The 20291-nt window shown below is 37.6% G+C and overlaps 1 protein-coding gene and 1 pseudogene across 10 annotated transcripts; both read right to left on the reverse strand.

Annotated features, from left to right (window-relative positions):
* Positions 1 to 2477: 2477 nt before the first annotated feature.
* LOC129574398 (uncharacterized) lies at positions 2478 to 3131 on the reverse strand (annotated as a pseudogene).
* Positions 3132 to 4387: 1256 nt separating this feature from the next.
* On the reverse strand, positions 4388 to 18316 carry LOC129574399 (spectrin alpha chain). Of its 10 annotated transcripts, none has more exons than XM_055456384.1 (11): positions 17964 to 18316; positions 16344 to 16476; positions 15163 to 16061; positions 11306 to 14415; positions 10875 to 10925; positions 7479 to 9402; positions 6901 to 7186; positions 6306 to 6623; positions 6098 to 6127; positions 5108 to 5708; positions 4388 to 4894 (listed from the first exon to the last, which is right to left on the reverse strand). In XM_055456384.1, the coding sequence occupies exons 3-11, from the start codon at positions 16037 to 16039 to the stop codon at positions 4766 to 4768; spliced, it is 7326 nt and encodes a 2441-aa protein (XP_055312359.1). In that variant the 5' UTR covers positions 16040 to 16061; positions 16344 to 16476; positions 17964 to 18316; the 3' UTR covers positions 4388 to 4765. The 10 variants fall into 10 exon arrangements, with proteins under 10 accessions (XP_055312359.1, XP_055312362.1, XP_055312361.1 ...); XM_055456387.1 differs by having other exon boundaries at positions 17804 to 18107; XM_055456386.1 differs by having other exon boundaries at positions 16824 to 18107.
* Between the last annotated feature and the right edge of the window lie 1975 nt (positions 18317 to 20291).

Genomic DNA, 20291 nt, shown 5'->3' on the forward strand with positions numbered 1-20291 from the left:
GGCTGGGTTTCCGCGCGCTACGCGCGCAGGATAAAATCCGCCTACCTCTCTCACAACATAAATAATAAAATTAATCATAATTCTCCTCCTCCCATCCAACGAACTACAATACATTGTACTATATAATTTTAAAAAAATATTCTTTGGTTAACATCTATTAATATACATAATAAATTTCATAGTACATTCTCGTTCAGCGGTAAAGTTCATATTGAAATGCTCAATATTTTCCTTAGATTTACTCAAGTATTCAAACGAATGCCATATTGAAATATTGTGAACTATGAATATTTTTCAAGTTAAATTATCTAAAACCTGTGATAAATTACAGTTATTTTTATTCACAATTTTAGAGATTGTATGGCCATTTTTTACACTGTGTTCGTTAGAACAGCGTGTTTTTTCCATGCTGAAATTGCTTTCAGTCATCGAATCGTCGGGAACTTTCGTTCTCCATCGGATTCGATTGTGATATGAACCACGAAACCGTTTGCTTGAAAACACCTCACACTATGCCACGTCATTACTCTAACGCCAAACTGAGATAGCGATTTACACATATTCATTTCGAAGTTGATTCTCTAAAATTGTGAATGCAATATAGACCAATTCGCAATATGCGAATAAAAAATTCCAGTTATTTTTATTTTAAAACTAGCAAACACAAGATGCCTTGAATGGGTCCAGACCTACATTTTCATATCCTAAATGTGTTGTTTTTCCATTTTTTTGAATAAAATTTGGTTCGTCAAACATTTTCCGATTTTCGTCAAACATTTTCCCATTTTCGTCGAACATTTTCCCATTTCGGTCAGACAATTTTCCACCACTTTGGTCAAGCATTTTCCGATTTTCGTCAAACATTTTCCGGTTTTTGGTCAAACATTTTCCGATTTTCGTCAAACATTTTCTGATTTTTGTCAAACATTTTCCCATTTTGGTCAAGCACTTTCCTATCAACCAAAATGAATTGCAGCTGACGAAATTGAATTGATTATGCTTTTATGAGGGAAAAGGATGTGGATTGAATTCTTTAAGGCTTGTTAGATCAACTGAAGCAGCACAGAACTGCTCAAAGTCATTCATTCGTTTATCTACTTTGTTGTCCAATCCATGGGGACTGAAGAAGAGTCGCATTAGAAGAACATGTTTTTATTTGTAATCGAAAATATCTGGAGTCTGGAGTGCGACATTTTCCGAAGTGTTGGCAAGTGATTGATTAAATGGACAAGTGAAATCAATTCAAATCAAATATTTGGATCATTATTATAATTATGAACGACATACTTTGAAGCTGAAATTTAATGATAAGAACAAACCAACTTGGTTTACAGTGCAGATTTGATTTTGCCTAGATAACGCATTTTCCAAAAACATTTGTTTCTTTCTCTGACCAAGGAAATTGCTGCAAAATAAACCCAGAAATAAAACGAAACATTCTTCTTCCTCTCTTTCTTTTTATTTCTGTTCTGTTTCGTTCGAAATGGAAGCTTAAATCTAAAAAGATGAATTTTTATGCTGGAAAGTATTAGATATTAAATTATTTCAATTTCGGATGCATGCTCGGTAATTCGATTTAAATTCTTGATGTGGATGTCTTTTATGTGTAATGAGCTGTCTATTTGTGAGAATCATGAAATACTGATTTCAAAGTTAACTGCGTTTTAATAAATCTATGAGATGAGGCTTATTTTTTCCTCAAACGATGAACTGCTTTCATGTGTCGTTTGGCATTACATTTCATGGAAAAGCTTGCTGCACATACGTTGCATTGAATCCGCTCTCCGGTTTGATCTTTTCGCATGTGAATCTTCAACATATGTTTGTCTCGGTGATACGTTTTGCACAAATCGCACTGATACCGACGAAAGCCACAACTATGTTCATGAACCTCTTTTGCATCTTCGGTTGCGTATCCTCCGAAGTATTTGAAGCATCGGAATGGGAATTGGTCGCTGTGTGCTGATGACAAATGATGATTTAAACTGATCTGTTCGACGAATTGTTTGCTGCAAATTCCACATTCGATTGATCGTTTTGCTCCGTGCTTTGATTACTTGCCGCTTCAAATGATGTTTGTGAACAGTTTTGTAACGACACTGACTACATAAAAAAACACTTCGTTGGCAGTGCGTTTCGTGTGTTTTCTTATCACCTGGTGTGGCAAATCGTCGGCCACATTTGGTACAAGCATTTGACGGTCCATCGACATGTGTCATTGAATGTCTTTGAAGATCATAGCTGTTTGCAAAAGATTTGAAACAAATCAAGCACTCGAACGGCTTTGCTCCGCTATGAATCCGTTAAACCAAAACTCACATCATCATACTGAAAGAGAATGTTGTTGGTCCAGCAGTCGCTGTGCGTAACAATGGCAAAGTCATCGCTTGACGGTCCTAATAAGTAATCTGCAACCATGTTTTCGTAGGTGGTCTGGAATTTTTGCATCAATTTTTTGTGCTGTGGATTTAGCAGTGTTTCGGTTGTCATTTCAACGTTTGCCCTGATGAATGACCCCACTTGGTCTTTTAATTCAAGTTGAAATTCTGCATCACTTAATCGTTTGAATTCTTTGAATTCATGTGGCCGTTGATTTTTTGATGATGGCAAATGAAACGGCGTGGAATTTACTCAACTCTTGCATAACAAGTAGCTGTTGATCGAGGCCGATCATTTGTCTTTGGGCCACATTTCATAGTTTTTCGCTCTCAAATCTTCCATAATCAGAATGTACGTTCGCTTTTCTTTCCCTTTCTCTTGTTGGAATTGAACGAAGGCTGGTAACAATGTTGAATAAACATAAATCTCACGGTTGAACGTCATCAGCTGTGGACTTCCTTTTAGTATCTCTTCCGACGGCGGTGCTTTGCATATCAAATGCAATTCTTCTTTATGCAACGGATTTGGTTGCTTGGTACCAATTATTGTGATCGCCATCAAAACACCCACAAAATTATCACCTTCATTTGATCCAGACTTCGTTTCGATGACATAGTCCACAAAATATTCACGATTAGCTATTTCTCTCATGTACGATTTTATGGATTCAGACATTTTTCCACTGAGAAATGAATGAACTCGAACTGATTCTTTATTTATTTGTATTAAAATCAGAACAACGAAGAAACCCCAGAAAAAGTAACAACAAAAAGTCACGAAGAAAGCAAATTTAATACTTTGACGAAACGAATCGAAGAACAGCAAATTGAAGAATAAAATCTTAACTAATGAACGAAGCTTGTGTGTTGGATCTTTATAAGTGCACGCAATTAACAGGAATATTATCGCTGTTTTATGATGATCGTAAACCATTCAGTCCAATTTGATTTACACACCAATTATCTGCAATAAAAACAATGCCAATCTAATCATATGTCATTATAGATCGAGAGTTTGACTGGTGTGTATTGAAAGTGTTGTATTGAATTGGGATGCATTGAAAGTATTAGAAATGGACAATAAGTTCACCACGATTAGCCAGATTTGATCTATTAATATATTGGAGTTGAACTCACCATCTGGCGTAGGTGGATCGTAATAATTTGCCACATTATACGCATTCATTGAATTGCTAACAAAAAAAACGCCTTTCTTCGTCAATAATCAATGATTATTAATCATTTTTAATCGCTTTCATCAAGCCATCTATCGTCGCTACGTGAGAATCTTTTTTTTCTTCGTATTTTGCAACAATGACGCCATTTTCCAAGAAGCGATCGATTAAAATATTCTCAAAATTCATTTTCAAGTCGTTTGATAACACAAGTCTATGCTCAGCCCCTTGACTTCGGATATTCATGACTTTTATTACAAAAATGTTAGGAAATTTTTTCTAGTGGTTTTATTGAATCTGATAAAATCGCAGCACTAAGCCCTTCTGCTTCCAATTTTTGTCATATTTTTTGTATTTTAAATTTTTTTTCTCCAAATTTTTAATAAAAAACTTTTGTTATATTTCCTCAATATTTTTTGATTTTTTTTTTCTTCTAGAAATAATAAATAATTCAATTGTGTGCTGTGTTCAATGCACATTTGTCATTTAATTTAAAATAAACTTTCTTGAGTTCGGCTATAAACAATGATAATTCTCTTCTCATATGACCCTCTTAGCCCAATCTTGCTGGAACATTTACTTCATCTGGAAATGAGAATATCAATGGACATCACACCTAAAGGAAGCGTCGTGATGAGATTTTCGAAGCTAGAAATACTCTGAACTGTGCAAAAAAAAATCTAGACTGAAAAAAAACCAGATCTTAAAGCCTTCTTTGCCTGGAGTTGATCAAAGTTAATTCATGGTTTGAAAATGGTTTTTCTTGTTCCATTTTCAAAGTCGAAAATACACTTTTCACGTTCCAGTGAACGAATAAAAAAAGCAATTCTCTTGTTTTTATTTTTCGAATAAATGAATATATTTTATTATTATTATCATAATAAGCAAGTTCAATTTATGCGAGAGGAGCTGGCGAATTTTTTGCACTTGCTGTTTTTTTTTCATTTTAGAGTGTCTTGAAAAAGCGTGCATACATACGCAATTTAGTGTAAGCATGTGCCATATCATAATAAAAATATTGGAAAATTTACCGGATTTTTATTTGAATTTTTTTTCCTCATCATTTTTCATCATTTTCTAAATTGTTCTCATTGAAAGACACAACAAAAAAACGGAAAGCTCAAACAAACACTAAATATAAATCTAACCCATTACAATAATAATGTTTTGTATGTGTGTTTTTGTGTATATAGTATTGAAATCTAAAACTGCTTAATTTTGAAATAGCGTGCGTGTAAAATCGATATAGTCCAGGGCACCGTTGATGGGCTGGCCGGTTTTGGGATCGATATATGGTTTCATACGGTTGGTACAGTAATCGGCCATGTCCCGGGTGAGGTTCTGTAAGAGGAAAAAAAATTGTTTTTGATAAAATTGATAGTGATGATTTTAAAATTTGAATTGGAGCCAAATTAGCCTTGAAAAAAAAGACGAAAGAAAAAAGAAATGTGGAAAAATAGACGAAAGTTTCGTGACGACAGTAAAAAATTGATTTTTTTTTTCTAGAAAATTGATGACTTCCTCTCCCCTCCAAAAAAACGAATCGATACTTACGCAATACAATTCGTCCCTTGTGACATATGGACGATCGGAGGCAGTGATGGCTCTGAATGCATTTTCGATTTCCTCGTAGCTTTGCACATTTTCCGTTTCTTTCGATATCATGAAGGCGATATATTCTTGGAGCGATACATAACCATCACGATTCGGATCGACGACACTGAGGATGGCTTCGAATTCGGGGTCAGGTTGTCCTTCTTCCACCATTGGTAAATCGTAGCCGAGGGCTCGTAGACAGGATTTGAATTCTTGATGATTGAGTTTGCCACTCTTGTCTTTGTCAAAGTGCTTGAACATCATTGAGAATTCTTTGAGCGAATCTTCCGACACGCCTGAATGGTTACGGGCTTGAATTTGTTGTTCGAGATTGTGTTGCATACGCATTGACAGTTGATCCAATTGATCCCATTGTTGGGCGAGGCCAACCGTTGAGTGTTCGGTATAACGATTATCCAAAATTAAATGCTCTTCCAATAATGCGCCCAACTCTTCAATCTTTTTCAAGTCACCGCGACGAGCACGTACTTCAGCTGCCTTCAAACGAAGCGCCTCCAATTGTTGCTCCAACGATCCGGATCCCTCCATCATTGATGTTCTGCGAAAAATAACAATCACAACATGTTAACATTGATATTCCCCAGATTCCAAGCGAAAAATGTGTAATTCACAACAATGCGCTTCTTTTGCATTGGTTAGGCATTTGTTTTTTTTTTTTGGTTAATGGCTAAAGCGAAATAAACGGCAACAAAATTGTTTTGTGCCCTTAAAGTGCCAGAGAGTGGTTGAATTTGTTTTAGAGTAAAAATGCACAAATTTTTAAGCACCCAGCTGGTCTTATCTCGTTGCGCAAACAACAAATTACAACGAGAGCCGCGAACCAGAAGGTAAAGAGATTTGCTTTCGAAAAAAAATTTGACTTGCTGCTGATTGTTATGTTGCACAAATATTGAAATTTTTGAAATCTGTGTCACCACAACTATTTACCCTTCGACATTCCAGCCCAGAATGTAAAATCTGTTTTAATCGAGATGATTTTAAGTTTTAATACATGTGTTTCAAAAACAAAAGGAAAAATGGGGAAAAAAGGTTTTGTTTTTTTGGTTTTGTTTGTTTTTTTTTTTTTGTGAAACGTTTCAATTGTGGTTTTGGCCAATATTCTCTTCTATTTTGCTCAATATCGGACAATACATACCTTGTTTCGGTCAACCATTGATGGAACAAATTGGCGTGCTTAGCGAATTCTTTACGAAGCTTGTCATTTTCATCTTGACGATGCGCCTCTTTGTTCAGTTCAACGTCACGCTCTTCGATAATCTTCTGCAAATTACGCCATGTGTCTTCGAGCGCCTCCATTGTGAACCATGTGTATGGATTTGGTCCAACGTTGAAACTCTTGATTTTTTGATCAAGTGCAGCCAATGCTTTGAAATCAGCCTCGGCTGATGACAAAGAGGCCTGGAATTGAGCGTGCGCTTCACGCAATGCACGAATTTCTTCGATCGAATTGCACCTATTGTTTGGAAATGAGACAAAAATGTGACAAAATTAGTTTAAGGATTCAATCAAAGAAATTTATTGAGGATTCAACCATTTTTGTGAATTGAACTAAAGAAATATGGTAATGGTGGTTAACCATATAATCGAAGAAAAACCCTACGAATCTCAATATAATCGAGAATTGATGATAAAACTCAATCGAATCGAATTGAACTGGGAAGAAAAACTTGAGTTGGGTTGAATTGGAGGTAACACAACATCGATATACAAAAAAAAAACCATTCACTTACCGAACTGGATCGGTCAAATCTTCTTCGGCATTTTCAAACCATGAATTGAATGCAGATGCTTTCTTTGCGAAAGTCAAATATAATTCTTCGATTTGACGGAATTGATCTTGCATGGAAATCAACCGGTTCTTGCGTTCGGTCGATGCATTACGCAACTTTTGCCAACGTTCAATCACATCCTCATGACGCTTCAAGATGGCCGGCGATTGAGCGTGATTTGCATTGATCAGTTGATCTTTCAATGCGGAAATGTTGTGGATGCCCTCTTGTTCAAATGCGTTAAGACCTATGTGGGAAGATACAACAGAAATGATTATTTTCGATGCGTTCGTAAAGGATAGTCGATTTTTTTTTCTTCAAATGAGTGATTTTCACTAGGATTTTTATGACCTCAAACTCGTATATAAGTAAAAATTGAGAATAATGGAGCAAAACAGTGCGAATTTTTATGTATATCAAAGAGATAAGATGACATTTTTTGAAAAATAAAAAAAAAAGTTCAAAAACCAAAAACTGAGCTAAAAAAAATCCAAAAAAAAAACGCGTCTACAACGAATGTCTTTCTGGCAAAAACATACCTGCATCGAATGTCTCTTGCTTGGTGAGTAGCGTTTGAACGGTGGACAAATCGCGACCGAACTCTTCCGATCGTACATAGCTCTCCTTGTCGGCAATCCAGCTTTCGACTACATCGGCCTTCCACATGAATTGCAAATAGGCGGAGTTGTCCAACAAAGCGCCCTTGCGACGTGAGGCCAACGATGACAAAAGATCCAATTTATTTTGCAATTGATTGCAACGTTGCGAGATGCTATCTTGGTGATGGTTCTTGTTGGCCACCAATTGAGAGCCTTGATCGCAAATCAACGAACAGCGATCACGATGAGCGGCAAAATCAGTTTCGAATGCATCATGCTTCTTGAGCAATCCTTGTACGGCTGCCATTGAATCGCCATAATCTTGAACCGAAAGCAATTGTTGTTTCTCGGTGATCCATGCTTCTTCCTCTTCAACTTGTGCCAAAAATTGTTGATACGTCAACGATTCGTCAAGTTTTTGTCCGCGTGTAGCGGCCAAATTCTTCAATTCAGCCCATGCTTGGTTCAATGCTTTCAAACGTTGTTCAATCTCTGGTACACCCAAATTGCTGACATCCATCAATTTTTCGCCAGCTTCTTGAACAGCCTGAATGGCTGGCTCGTGTGAGCCAAGTTCAGCCTCCAAACGTTTGTGTTTCTTCTTCAAATTTTGAACACCAGTCAAATCACGGCCATAATCGTCGCTGCCCACCAACAATTTCTTTTCCTTGATCCAGCTCTCTTCGTCGGCAATATCGCGGAAGAATTGATGCAGAGTAAGGGCTTCGTTCAAACGAGCCTGACGGTGTGCGGCCAAATTGCAAATACGTTCGTAGCGTTCGTTGATCGATTGACGCTTCTCTTGAATGCCAGCACTATCGAATTGGCCGGATTCAACCAATGAATCGGCTTGGTTGTTCATGTCCTTAATGCGATCGGCATGGGCTTGAATGTCAGCCTCAACGAGTTGATGTTTCTTCATGAGATTTTGTACCGATGCCAAATCTTTGCCTGCATCCTCTGATGTCAACAAACTCTCAACTTCACCCAACCAAAAGTCCAAATCCTTAACGGCCGCAATGTAAGTGCGTTGCTTATTAGCCTCTTTCAATTTCAACGATTTCTCCGTCGTTTTGTGCGTCAAGTACTCCCATTGATCGGCAATTTGTGATAAACGCTTCTGTACCGCATCTTCACTGCCGCTACATTGACGTTTATCAATCAAATTACCGCCCATGGCCAATACACTTTGAATACGATCCGCATTGGCGGCCAATTCGGCTTCGAATGCCTGATGCTTCTGGTGTTTTGATTGAATGTTAGCCGGATCTTTGTAACTCTCTTCGGTGGCCAATTGCAATTTCTCCGCAATCCAATTCTCGATTTCGTCTGCGTCACGACTGAATTGTTGCAACGTTTGTTCGTCGCCCAATCGTGAACGCTTCTCAATCAGACCATCTTTCAAATGACGCCAACGTTCCAACACTTGTTTACGTTTGTCATCAATCAAATTGGCCGCATAATGATTTTGTGCAATCAATTGATCAGCAAGTACTTGCAATGCGGCAATTTTTTCTTCATGACCATTGATAGCTTTGTCAAAATCTTCATGCTTTTTGATGAGTGCTTCGACGTTGTCGCCTTTTGAATCAACCTCTTCGGCATTTAAAAATGCTTCACGGGCTGACATCCAATTTTCGGCCTGCTCACAATCACGCAAATACAATTGCAAATCGAGATTTTGATCCAATTGCAATCGACGTTCCGTCCATGCATTCTCCAATTCTTCACGCGATTTTGCCAACTCTTCGATTTTATCCTGGATTTCTGGCGCTGCATAGTGATTGGCCTGCAACAATTCGGTACCGAAGAGCTCGAATGCGGCAAATGTTCCGGCACGGGCATCGATCTCGGTGCGATGTTCCTGTTTTTTGTGTGTGTCGGTTTTGAAAGGGAGAGCAGAAAGAAAAATCAATTAGTTTCATTCTAATGTAGGACAGGTAGGGCTATAAGTGCAACGAAACGTGCTGTATACGAACACATCAAAATCAATTACATTGTTAGGCAAATTTTGAAACAGACACAGAGATAAACAGAGCCTTTGTTTAGTTTCAGCTATTTTATTCGCACGGCATTTATGCAATTTTTAAAGTTTATTATTCCGTTCCATATTTTCCAAGCTAATGACACATCTGCATATGTGTCTTGAGTTTATTCTACGTTAGAATCGCTTCTTTGCTAGCGAATTTACTTTTTGAATTTTTTTTTCTCCATTTTTTTAGATTATAATTATTTTTTTCATTAGAAATTTTCTTTTAGAAACTGTAAATATCAAATCATAGCTTTGGTTTGATTTTAGGAACAAAACTGTAAAGACTCAAAAAAATGTAATAAAAAAAAAACCGTGATCAATCGCTATTTGTTAATGTGAAGCGAAAATGATGATCTTTTTAAAAAAAAAAAAATCAGTCTTTTTTTCTTTGCAGGGTCAGATTTGTTATATATAAGAGGAAATTATATATGAACTAGCGATTTCCAAGGCCTGAGACCCTCAAGCTAATTTCCATGAAGAATGTGACAAATATGAACTGAGCAATGAGATGGTCGAGTGAAGCAGTGAATCTCGAGCAACAAGAATTTTGAGCGCATTAACAAATAAAACTCAAACTAATTAGCGATCTGAGCTCGCCGAACTCGTATCCATTCATATCTCAATAAAAGGTGATATGTGTTAATTCGAAACAACAACAACAACAACGACAACAATACGATCAAAGCAAAAAATTTTTTATCTTGCATGCTTACTGTGTGTGACAACTTTGCCTAATAACCGAAAAAAAAACCTTGTTTTTGAAAAAAAAAGACACGAGAAACTTAAAAAGTCTGCATGATTTGCTAAACACAACACAAAATTCAACACAAAAAATACGGTGGTTTTTTTGAGAAATTGATATTTTTGACGACAAATTTTGATTTTTTTTTCTATTGGAAAAACTTCTAATGAAAAAAGAAAATTTTAATAAAACAAAATTTCAGATTTGTCCAAAAAAAAACGTTGAACTTCTCTTTTTCATACACAAAAAACCAATTTTAAGCAAACATTTTGGACTTTTTTCTATAAAATAAAAAAAAAAGATGTTTTTCTTTCAATGAAATAATTTTCTCTCTTTGAAACATTTTCTTGAAAACTAAAAATCTATGGTGTTTTCCGAAGGCAGAGGCATAGAATACATTTCATTAAAGCCAAAATGAAACCAAAAAAAAAATTACCAACGACAAAACCAAAGAAAAAACACGTTAAATTTGTACAAACACAGCAATAGCACTCGTTAAAATGGCGAACGGAAAAATGGAAAATCAAAAAAAATGGAAATAATGAAGAAAATTGATATGTACCAAGTACACCTGAGGAATGCCGTAAAAGTAATCGATTTCAGCACGATGATTCTAGAGTGTAAATGTATGTGTGTATGTGTATATCGGACGATGATGACAAACAAATAGCGACGAAAATAAGGTGGACGCGCGCGGAGGACGAAAAAGAACGGAATGAGAAAAGAAGAAGAGAAAAAGAAATAAGTTGATGGGTAATGAACAGTTTGACATGAAAAGAAACTATAATGGGACAAGAACAAAACACCCGACTGATCAAATGGATGGCAATTAAATTCAGTCAAGTCTAAAACATATAGCCAAAGTCACCTAAACATGTATATAGAAATGGTGTTTCAAATTCGAAACTTTCTATTAGAAACAAAATTGGAAACATTAAATCTCAATCGATAGAGATGTTTCAATCGAAACAGAAAAAAGTCATAAGAACCTACCTGATGACGTTCAATCAAGGCTTCAGCGCCAGTGACATCGTTGGCGAGTTCTTCGGATGTGACGAGTCCCATCATTGAGCTGATCCATGCCATTAAATCACGGAAATCGCTCAAGAAGCGTTGCAAGTCATATGAGTCCAAAAGACGTTCCTTGCGTGATGTGGCCTTGGTGATGATTTGATTCCACATTTCGTTGATTTCCTTTTGCTTAGTGTACGTTTGTTCGGCGGTGTCTGGATGCGATTGCATCAAACGGTTGGCGGTTTCGTCGAGCTGACGGATTTTGTCACGCAATGCGGCCAAATCACGTTCAACACCTTCGTGTTTACGTTGCAATGTTTGCACGCTACGCAAATCACGGCCCAAATCATCATTGTTGAGTGCGTCCTCTTTCTCGCTGATCCAATCCTTGGTTTCGTCAATGTCACGATGGAAACGCTGCACTTCATGGGCCGAACCCAATTGATTGGCGCGTTCAACGGTAATTTGTTGCAACGATGCCCATTTCTCGTTCAAATCTTGCATTTGCGTTTGAATTTTCATGGCCGCTTCTGTTTGACCCAACGATGTCAATTGAATGGCAATCTCATTCATGCTGGCCAAACGCACTTCGTTCGCTTTCAAATCGTCATTGAAATCGTCGAACTTCTTTTGCAACACCTCAACCTCTTCCAAATCGTCGCCAACATCACCGATGTGCGCATGATTCTCTTTGTCCTTAATCCAAGAGGTTAAATCGGCAGCTTCACGCACCAACACATATGCTTTGGTCGTTTCATTCAACTTATTCTGACGTTCACGGGCCAGTGCCAATAGATTATCGTATTGTGCATTGATTTGCGATTGACGCTTAGCAATCGAATGACCGTCGACCAAATTTTGCTGGCTGGCACTGAGTCCGGCATCGATTTTCTTGATGTACGCGGCTGGCACGAATCCTTGGCGATCGTTCACCTCAACCTTCCACCAATCCTTGTTGTTCGAGTTTAACAGTGTTAAAATGTCATTTTTCTTAATTGATACTTCGCGTGGCGATTTTTCCGTATAATCGTAAAGGGCTTGAACACATTCTTTTCCAGTGATATCCACAACGGGGGTTTCTTGTTGGCGACAATTTTTCGCTTGCTCTTGCAACGATTGAATCGTATTGCCGAATGCTTCTAAATCGGATACCAATGCTTCGTGCTTCTTCAGCAATGCTTCCGATGAATCTTCGTCTTTGCCATAGTCTTGGCTCGATACAATCGGCTCCTTTTCACGCATCCATGATTCGGCTTCGTTTGCATCGGCAAAGTATTGATGGGCTTGCAATGAATCTTCCAAATCTTGTTTACGTTGATTGGCCTTTTCTTTCAACGATGCCCATTGTTCTTTCAATAAATCGAGACGCAAACGAATCTCATCGCTTGAGTATGGTTGCTCTTCGAGCATTTGTTCGCCGGATGCAACGACGCCGGCTAAACGGCCTTCATGATTATTGATTTCGGCCAGAACGGCTTGATGTTTCTTGATGAGATTCTGCACACCGATCAAATCACGGCCACGATTTGTCGAACCGGCAATCGGTTCCTTTTCACGAATCCAAGCCGCTTCATCCTCCAAATCACGGAACAACTGCTGCACTTGCAACGAATCAGTCAAACGCTTCTTGCGCTCGGAAATTGGTGCAGCGAGGGCGGTATAACGTTTGGTCAACGTTTCCTCTTTGTTGCGAATGTTGTCGGAGTCAAAGTGTCCGCTTTCGATGAATTTGTTGGCCGTGACTTTGATACTTTCGACACGATCTTGATGGGCCATCACATCGGCTTCGAGCAATGCTTGTTTCTTTTGCAAATTTTGTACGCTGGTCAAATCTTTGCCATAATCTTCGGACAAGAGTTGACCCTCAATTTCGCTCAACCACAATTCAATGTCTTCGATGGTGCGATTGAATTGCTGCTGTTGGGAGGCCTCTTGCAATTTGCATCCTTTTTTGTCGGAGGCTTGGACGAGCGTTTCCCACAATGTAACGATCTCTTGCATGCGTGCATTGATCTCATTAGCTGCGTAGTGCTTCTTTTCAATCAAATCGGTGCCCGTGGCGGTGATGTCTTCGATGCGACTCTTGTTGGCGTTGATCTCTTGCTCGAAATTCTGATGCTTTTGCACTTTGCCATTCAAATTGGTGGGGTACAAGTAGCTGTCATCGGTGGCCACCTTCAATTTTTCACTGATCCATCCCTTGGTCTCGTCACAGTCACGTTCAAATTGCTGGAATCGACTGGAATCTTCGAGCAATTGACGACGTGCTGCCGATTTTTCCAACAATGCCGATCGACGTGCCAATAACATGGCACGACGTTGAGCAACATCATCGGCTGCATAATGCTGGCCATCGATCAATTTCGTGGCAAAAATGTCAAGTGCCTTGATTTTCTCCTCTTGTGCGGCCAAACTCTTCTCAAAGTCTTCGTGTTTCTTGATCAATGCTTCGACCGAATCGAGCGAATCGCCCAAATCTTCGTTGGCCAAAAAGGCTTCTTGCTTTGCCATCCATGTGTCGGCTTGTTCTGTGTCACGGTAGAACAATTGCAAGTCCAAACATTGCTCGTACAAGATACGACGATCCTCCCACAATGACAACAACGAACTCTTGTCGTTTTCCAAAGCGGCCAATTTCTCTTGGATTTCAGCGGCAGCGTAGTGTTGACGTTCCAACAATTGGCGACCGGCTTCGGTGGTGATTTTGAAACTGTCCTCACGTGCATCGATTTCACCACGATGCTCCTGGTGACGTTCGAGCAAAGCTTCAGCGCCAGCCACATCCTTGGCCAATTCATCGGCCGAGATGACCGCCTTCATACCGTTGATCCATGACACCAAATCACGGAAATCCGCCAAAAATCGATGCAAGAAATACGATTCATCGAGCTTCTGTTTGCGCTCTTTTGCTTTGGCGGTTAGTGATTGCCAGTAGGCGGCGATTTCCGATTGCTTCTCACGAATCTGGTCACTGTGATCCGCATGAATGTCACACAAACGCTTCGCTTCTGCGCCTAATGTTGATACTTTGTCCTCGAGTGCGGCCAAATCACGTTCAACACCCTCGTGTTTGCGTTGCAATGCTTGGACTGAATGAACGGGGGAAATGGAGAAAAAAGAATTCGATTAGTTGAACGGATGGTAAATTCATATTTTTTGTGATGTTTCATGACAAAAGTTGGACATTCGAGAGAAATTGGTGGAAATTTTGGGGGAAAATGAGACAATTTGTAGAAGAAATGATGAAAAATGTGAAGAAAAGTGACGAAAGTGGGTAAAATTCGTCAATTTTTGTATTCTTTAGATGGAATAATGATGAAAAAACGCTTCAATTTTGATTGAAATTACGAAAAAAAATTGTGGGATTCTCCTAAAAACGTGGAAATTTCCGAAGAATGTGAATAAATGAAGGATATTGATGAATAATTTCAGACCAAATTGAAACAAAATGACAGAAAAATGACGAAATACAATGGAAAATTGAAGAAAATTGCATTTTGTTTGAATGAAATGAAGACAAATCTTTGAATCTGAAGTAGAATTTGATGAAGTTTTAAGTAAATTTCATGAATTTTGTTGTAAATTCGACAAATTTAACGATGATTTCAACAAAAGTTGAAATTACCTCAACGAGAAACTTCTCTAAATGGCAGACAATTCGGCCAACGCTTAAAAATCATGGATAAAAAAGCGGATCTCAAAGCCCAAAAAAGTGAAGCAATGAAGAAAACACCAAAAATGTCTCTCAATTAAGAACAAACTTCTGAGTTTCTATTCTCCATTCGATCTCTACAATTCCCTCTTCCCACAAAAAATCCAATAAAAACTGTGCTTACCGCTGGCCAAATCACGGCCATAGTCGTCGGATGACAAAACGACGTCTTTTTCGGCGATCCATGCGACGGTTTCATCGGCATCGCGATTGAAGCGTTGAATTTCGTGAGCGCCAAACAGTTTCTCCTGACGCAAAGTGGCCAACTGTTTGAGTCGTTGCCATGCCTCAAACAATTCATCTTTCTTCTTGTTGATTGTGTCACGTTCGGGATGTCCATCCTGTAGTAGCTTTTCGGCCAATTGATTGACTTCAGTGACGCGATATTCTTGCGATGCCATATCCTTTTGGAATTCATCGAATTTGCGTTGTAATACTTCGACATGTTCCAAATCTTGTCCGAATTCATCGGCTGTCACAAAGGCCTCTTTGTCTTTAATCCAGAACATCACTTCTTCGCAATGGCGTAAAAATTGCACCAAAACCAAAGCCTGTTGCAATTTCAAGCCTTTCTCAGCCAAACGTGACAACAACAACTCCCATAAACGGTGCAATTCTTCAAGGCGTCGTTGAATCGTTTCGGATGCAAAATGCTGTTGGCTTATCATTTCTTGTCCGGTATTGTCAAGACTGACAATGGCATTGCTGTGTGCCGACACCTCAGCTTCGAATGCTTGATGCTTTTGGATTTTTGCTTGCAAATTTGTTGGATCACGGTAGCTCTCTTCGCTGGCCGCTTGCAATTTCTCTTGAATCCAACTCTCCAGCTCGTCAGCATCACGCTTGAAATATTGGAAACGACGTGAATCTTCCAATTTTTCACGCTTCTGACGCGTTTCCACTTTGAATTCATTGTAACGATTCAACACTTGTTCACGTCGCTCCTGAATGTCTTCGACAGTCTCGAGGATACGCACTTCTTTTGGCGCGAATTGATCCATAGTTGGTAGTACTTTTCTATAGCTGGAGAAGAAAAATTGAATGGAATGCGAGTTAGTAACGGATATAGTGGATTTGGAACGGATTTTTTTGGAGTCATTTTTTGGCAATTGGTTTAAAGACTCTTTTTTTCTCTTTTTTTCTCTTTTTCTTCCTATCTTTCTCTCTCTATGTCTTTTTTTCATTTTTAGATCAGTTTTGGGGGTATTTGTTCATTCTATATCACTGCTTCTCATTTCTTCTTCTTCTTTTCTCTCTCTCTCTCTCTCTCTCTCTCTCTCTCTCTCCCTCTCTCGTTCTACTCACCTTAATTCTTAAATATGTCGTAGTCGGTGCAAAATACTGTTTTGTAATTCGATTCGATTTCGTGTGAAAAGTTCCTTCCTTGTTGTAATTTTCTAGACGCGTCTCGTTTTCTTTCTTTTTGTTTCTCTTTCAACTAGAAAAAAATAGGAGCAGTAGAAAGATAGTTGAAAAAAAAAATAGGAATTGGGTTTGATAAAAAATAAGGTGAAATTCGATGGTCGTGAGTAATTTCAAAAGAATGTTATCATGAAAATCGCTTCGAAATGATAATAAAAATGTTCGACCGTGTACTATTTAATCTTATCGAAACGAATACAAATGACTCTTTTTTCCCTTCTGACTGGGAACAAACACAATAAGCATAATTGATCACATTCAGTGGCGATGGTTAACGCCTTCAAATCATCATTTCTGACATAATCATTTTGTAACACATCGCACACCGATGGAAAAAAAACAACCAACTTAACTAAAACGTACGAATTTGCCCGTGTATTGAGGTATAGAGGTCGATCGGTAATTTGTGTCTGGAATGCGTCAATTGAGCACTTGAAACATTTAAATATACAACTTACAACGGCTCAAATGTAAAAAGTGAGATCAACGAAACATGTCGGAGACATACAAAAATGAGGAACAAATTATCATTCCAATCGATAGGCCTGTGTGTGTGAGTGTGAGTGTGAATCTATTCTTTTTCAACGTTCAATTTGATTGCACGTGAATGAAAAAAAAACCATACAGTTCTATTACTATATTCGTACAAACGGATATCCAACTAAAAAATTTGTTTCTATGTTTAGCTGCGCTCTGAGCACGTAATTCAAGCGATGATGAGTTCATACGATTTTTGTCTCTCTCTCTTTCGCGCTCTAGCCCTCTCATTCTCTCCCGCTCTCTCTTACACACTCTTTTCCTCTCTATACTTTGTTGTGGCTATTTGTAATCGAAATGCCGCACTGGAATGCTTCGATTCAGTTATTTCGTTCGTTTTTTTTCTCTTCATCGCTCTCTTCTTTTTTTATTTGTTTTCATTTTATACATTCTCATCTCTCGTATTCCGTGCACACACCAACAGCTAAGGCCTTGTGTGCACGCAACGCAAAGCATAGGCATAGCACGCACATACAACCGTAAGGCTTACGTCATCACATCGAAAATAGAATACAAATGGTATGAACGTATACTTGTGTATATAGCGGGTAGCCATCATGTTTTTTTTTCTCTTCTCTTCATCATCAATTCAATGGCTCCATGGATTATTTTTTTTTTTTCTCGCTTGTTTCAAACAATCTGGAAGTTCTAATTGGAATGACATAATTTTGATGCCAACGATTTTTTTTCACGTCCATCAAATGAAATCATTCTTTTTTTTGTAGCAAATTAATACACTTTGCATTTGAGACTTTCACGTTTGAATTTCTTTTAGAAAATGTAGAGAATACGCAACACAAACGCACCAAGTGAAATTACATTTCTTTCACTTCTATTCCGATTTCGACTCAACTATTAACCTGGGTGTGGCAAATTAATACACAATTTCACAAACAAAATTCATTTTTTTAACGAATATTTATTCGCTACTCATTCCAATTTACTCAATCAACACACTACACTTACTGTAAATTTCGTTTGTAAGAAAAAAAAAACTTTGCTTCCTTTTTTGATTCTTCTTTTTGAAGATTTGTCACGTCCAAACACGAAATCGATTTTTTTCTACTCGTCTTTCTGCTTGTATGTCTTCTGTCGCACTGATGTCTCTGTCTATGCGGCGCAACCCATCGTTTCGAATCTGAATTCAAAGAGGAAAACAACAACACATAAACTCACACACACACACGCGCGCAACGCTGCGTTCTTTGGAATCATTTGTTTTATGTTAGCGGCACTGCGGTATATGCGACAATATCCAAGAATTACTAAATACGCCGAACGAACGGGAAAGACGAAGATAGACACAGAATGAAGCAAATACAGCGAATAAAAGAAGAACATGGCGGCGCAACGACAACTGTCATGCGATGTTTTCTATCTTTTCAATGATGTGGCGCTGAAATTTAAATTCAAATGTTATTCGATTGATATTTTCATTTGAAATGATTCTAAAATAATTTTCAATGAATTTTTTTTCATTAAAATTTGCTCGAAACTAAATGTTTTGTTCATATTTATTTTATATATTTTCTATTGTTGATTCAGGCAAATTTGAAAACGTCATAAAATATCCATGGTTTTTATAAAGAAACATAAATCGGATATATTTCTATAGAGAACTTTTGAATTCATTATGATAGCCAGTAGTCAATGCTTACTGAGCGATTGTGATGAAATTATTCAGTGATTTCAACGAAAATCAAAGTGAATACAATGCCAAATTTCATCATTTGCCCAAAAAATGCCCAAAAGTCGAAATACTCTGAAATGAATGAATTTTTCAAAAAAGGCATACAAATCAATGCATTCATTTAAACTTGAAGGAGGAAAATTGAAATAAAGAAGCAATTGAGACGGAACAATAGCATTAACTTATGTTTCGTTATTTTACTGTGTTTCGGTTCGTTAGTAAAAAAAATGACCTTTGGGTTTAGTTGATTACAATTGACTGAATGTTTTTCATTTCGGTTTTGTATGACTTCTTCCTCAGTTTCTGTTTATCATAGGGAAATCTAGTGTAACTGAAGCTTCTTCGGAGAAAAAAAGGAAAAGTGATGAGAAAAAACGTTGCAAATTTCTGGGGAATAAATTGTCTCTTTTGAAAAATGAAACACACTCAATTATGTTCATTTGTTGAAGTGTCCAATTTATGGGAATGTTCTTTTTTTATTGATACAAATCTCATAATTCTATTCGTGAGTTATAAAAGAACGTATGTTTTTTCAGCGTTTTTTTCAGGCGTGGATTACGAGTAACTGAAATGAGATAACAAAAAATTGTCTTAGGTTTTTACCAGTTTAACTAGTTGTGGTATTAGTGGTGTTCTACAACATTGCTGAAGGCTTTTTTATGCTATCTCATTTCAAATACTCGTAATCCACGCTTGAAAAAAGGCTGAAAAAACATACATTCTTTCACATCTCACGAGTAGAATTAATTTAGGATAGTTTTTGGACACTTTCTCCGTCTCTCCTATGATTCAATGGCATTCGTTTGCAACTGAATGATCGTAGTCGTTTTTTTTTAGATGATAACACAGAGTTCAGTCTAAATAAATGTTTTATTAGCACTGTTTTAAGTATACACTTTTCATTGTACATATTTTAATGGTTGATAAATGGTTGATAAATATCTGACATACTGAAAGTTGCTTTACTTTGAGTAAGAGTCAAACTTATGAGAAATCTTAGCAATAGAAAAATGCGTTTTTTTTCTAATTTCTACTCAATATTGAGCCCTACTTTAACTCATGATTTTTTTTGTGTCTTTTTCCACAAAGCCTTCTCTGTCTCATCAGTTTTAGAAAAACTTCGCAAAAGTTTAACTCTAGCTCTTTCTTTCAGGGTATCAGATATATGTATGTAATGATTGAAGTATTTTTTTGTTAACTAGCATCTATTGAGGTTTGAAAATGTAAGGAAAAAAAGTAGCAAAACCAAACAAGTTTGGCAGCTTAAGAAATAATATTGAGAAAACGAAGAAAAACTAAGCAATGAAAAGTGATCAAAATCAAAACAAAAACACAAAATGCTCCCTTAATGGTTTTTTAAATGGAGACTTAAGGTCATTGCTGAGCTATTTCGATCCCATTTATGAATTAAACTCAGACAAATACAATATTTCGGTGCGTTTTTGGGGATATAATGTCGAACAAGGACTGCTTACAACAAAAACGAGCAAATGATGTCCACGAGCTTCGATTTGTTAAACCGCCTCTATGAATATTGATTTGATAGAAAAAAGAACATCACCTGGGGGCTGAGTGCAATGTGCCATAATTTTACTGTTCGAACT

Source organism: Sitodiplosis mosellana, unplaced genomic scaffold (assembly GCF_009176505.1).
Source record: "Sitodiplosis mosellana isolate CC-2019 unplaced genomic scaffold, AAFC_SMos_1.0 Smas_scaffold_6162, whole genome shotgun sequence".
In the NCBI taxonomy this organism is placed as follows: domain Eukaryota; kingdom Metazoa; phylum Arthropoda; class Insecta; order Diptera; family Cecidomyiidae; genus Sitodiplosis; species Sitodiplosis mosellana.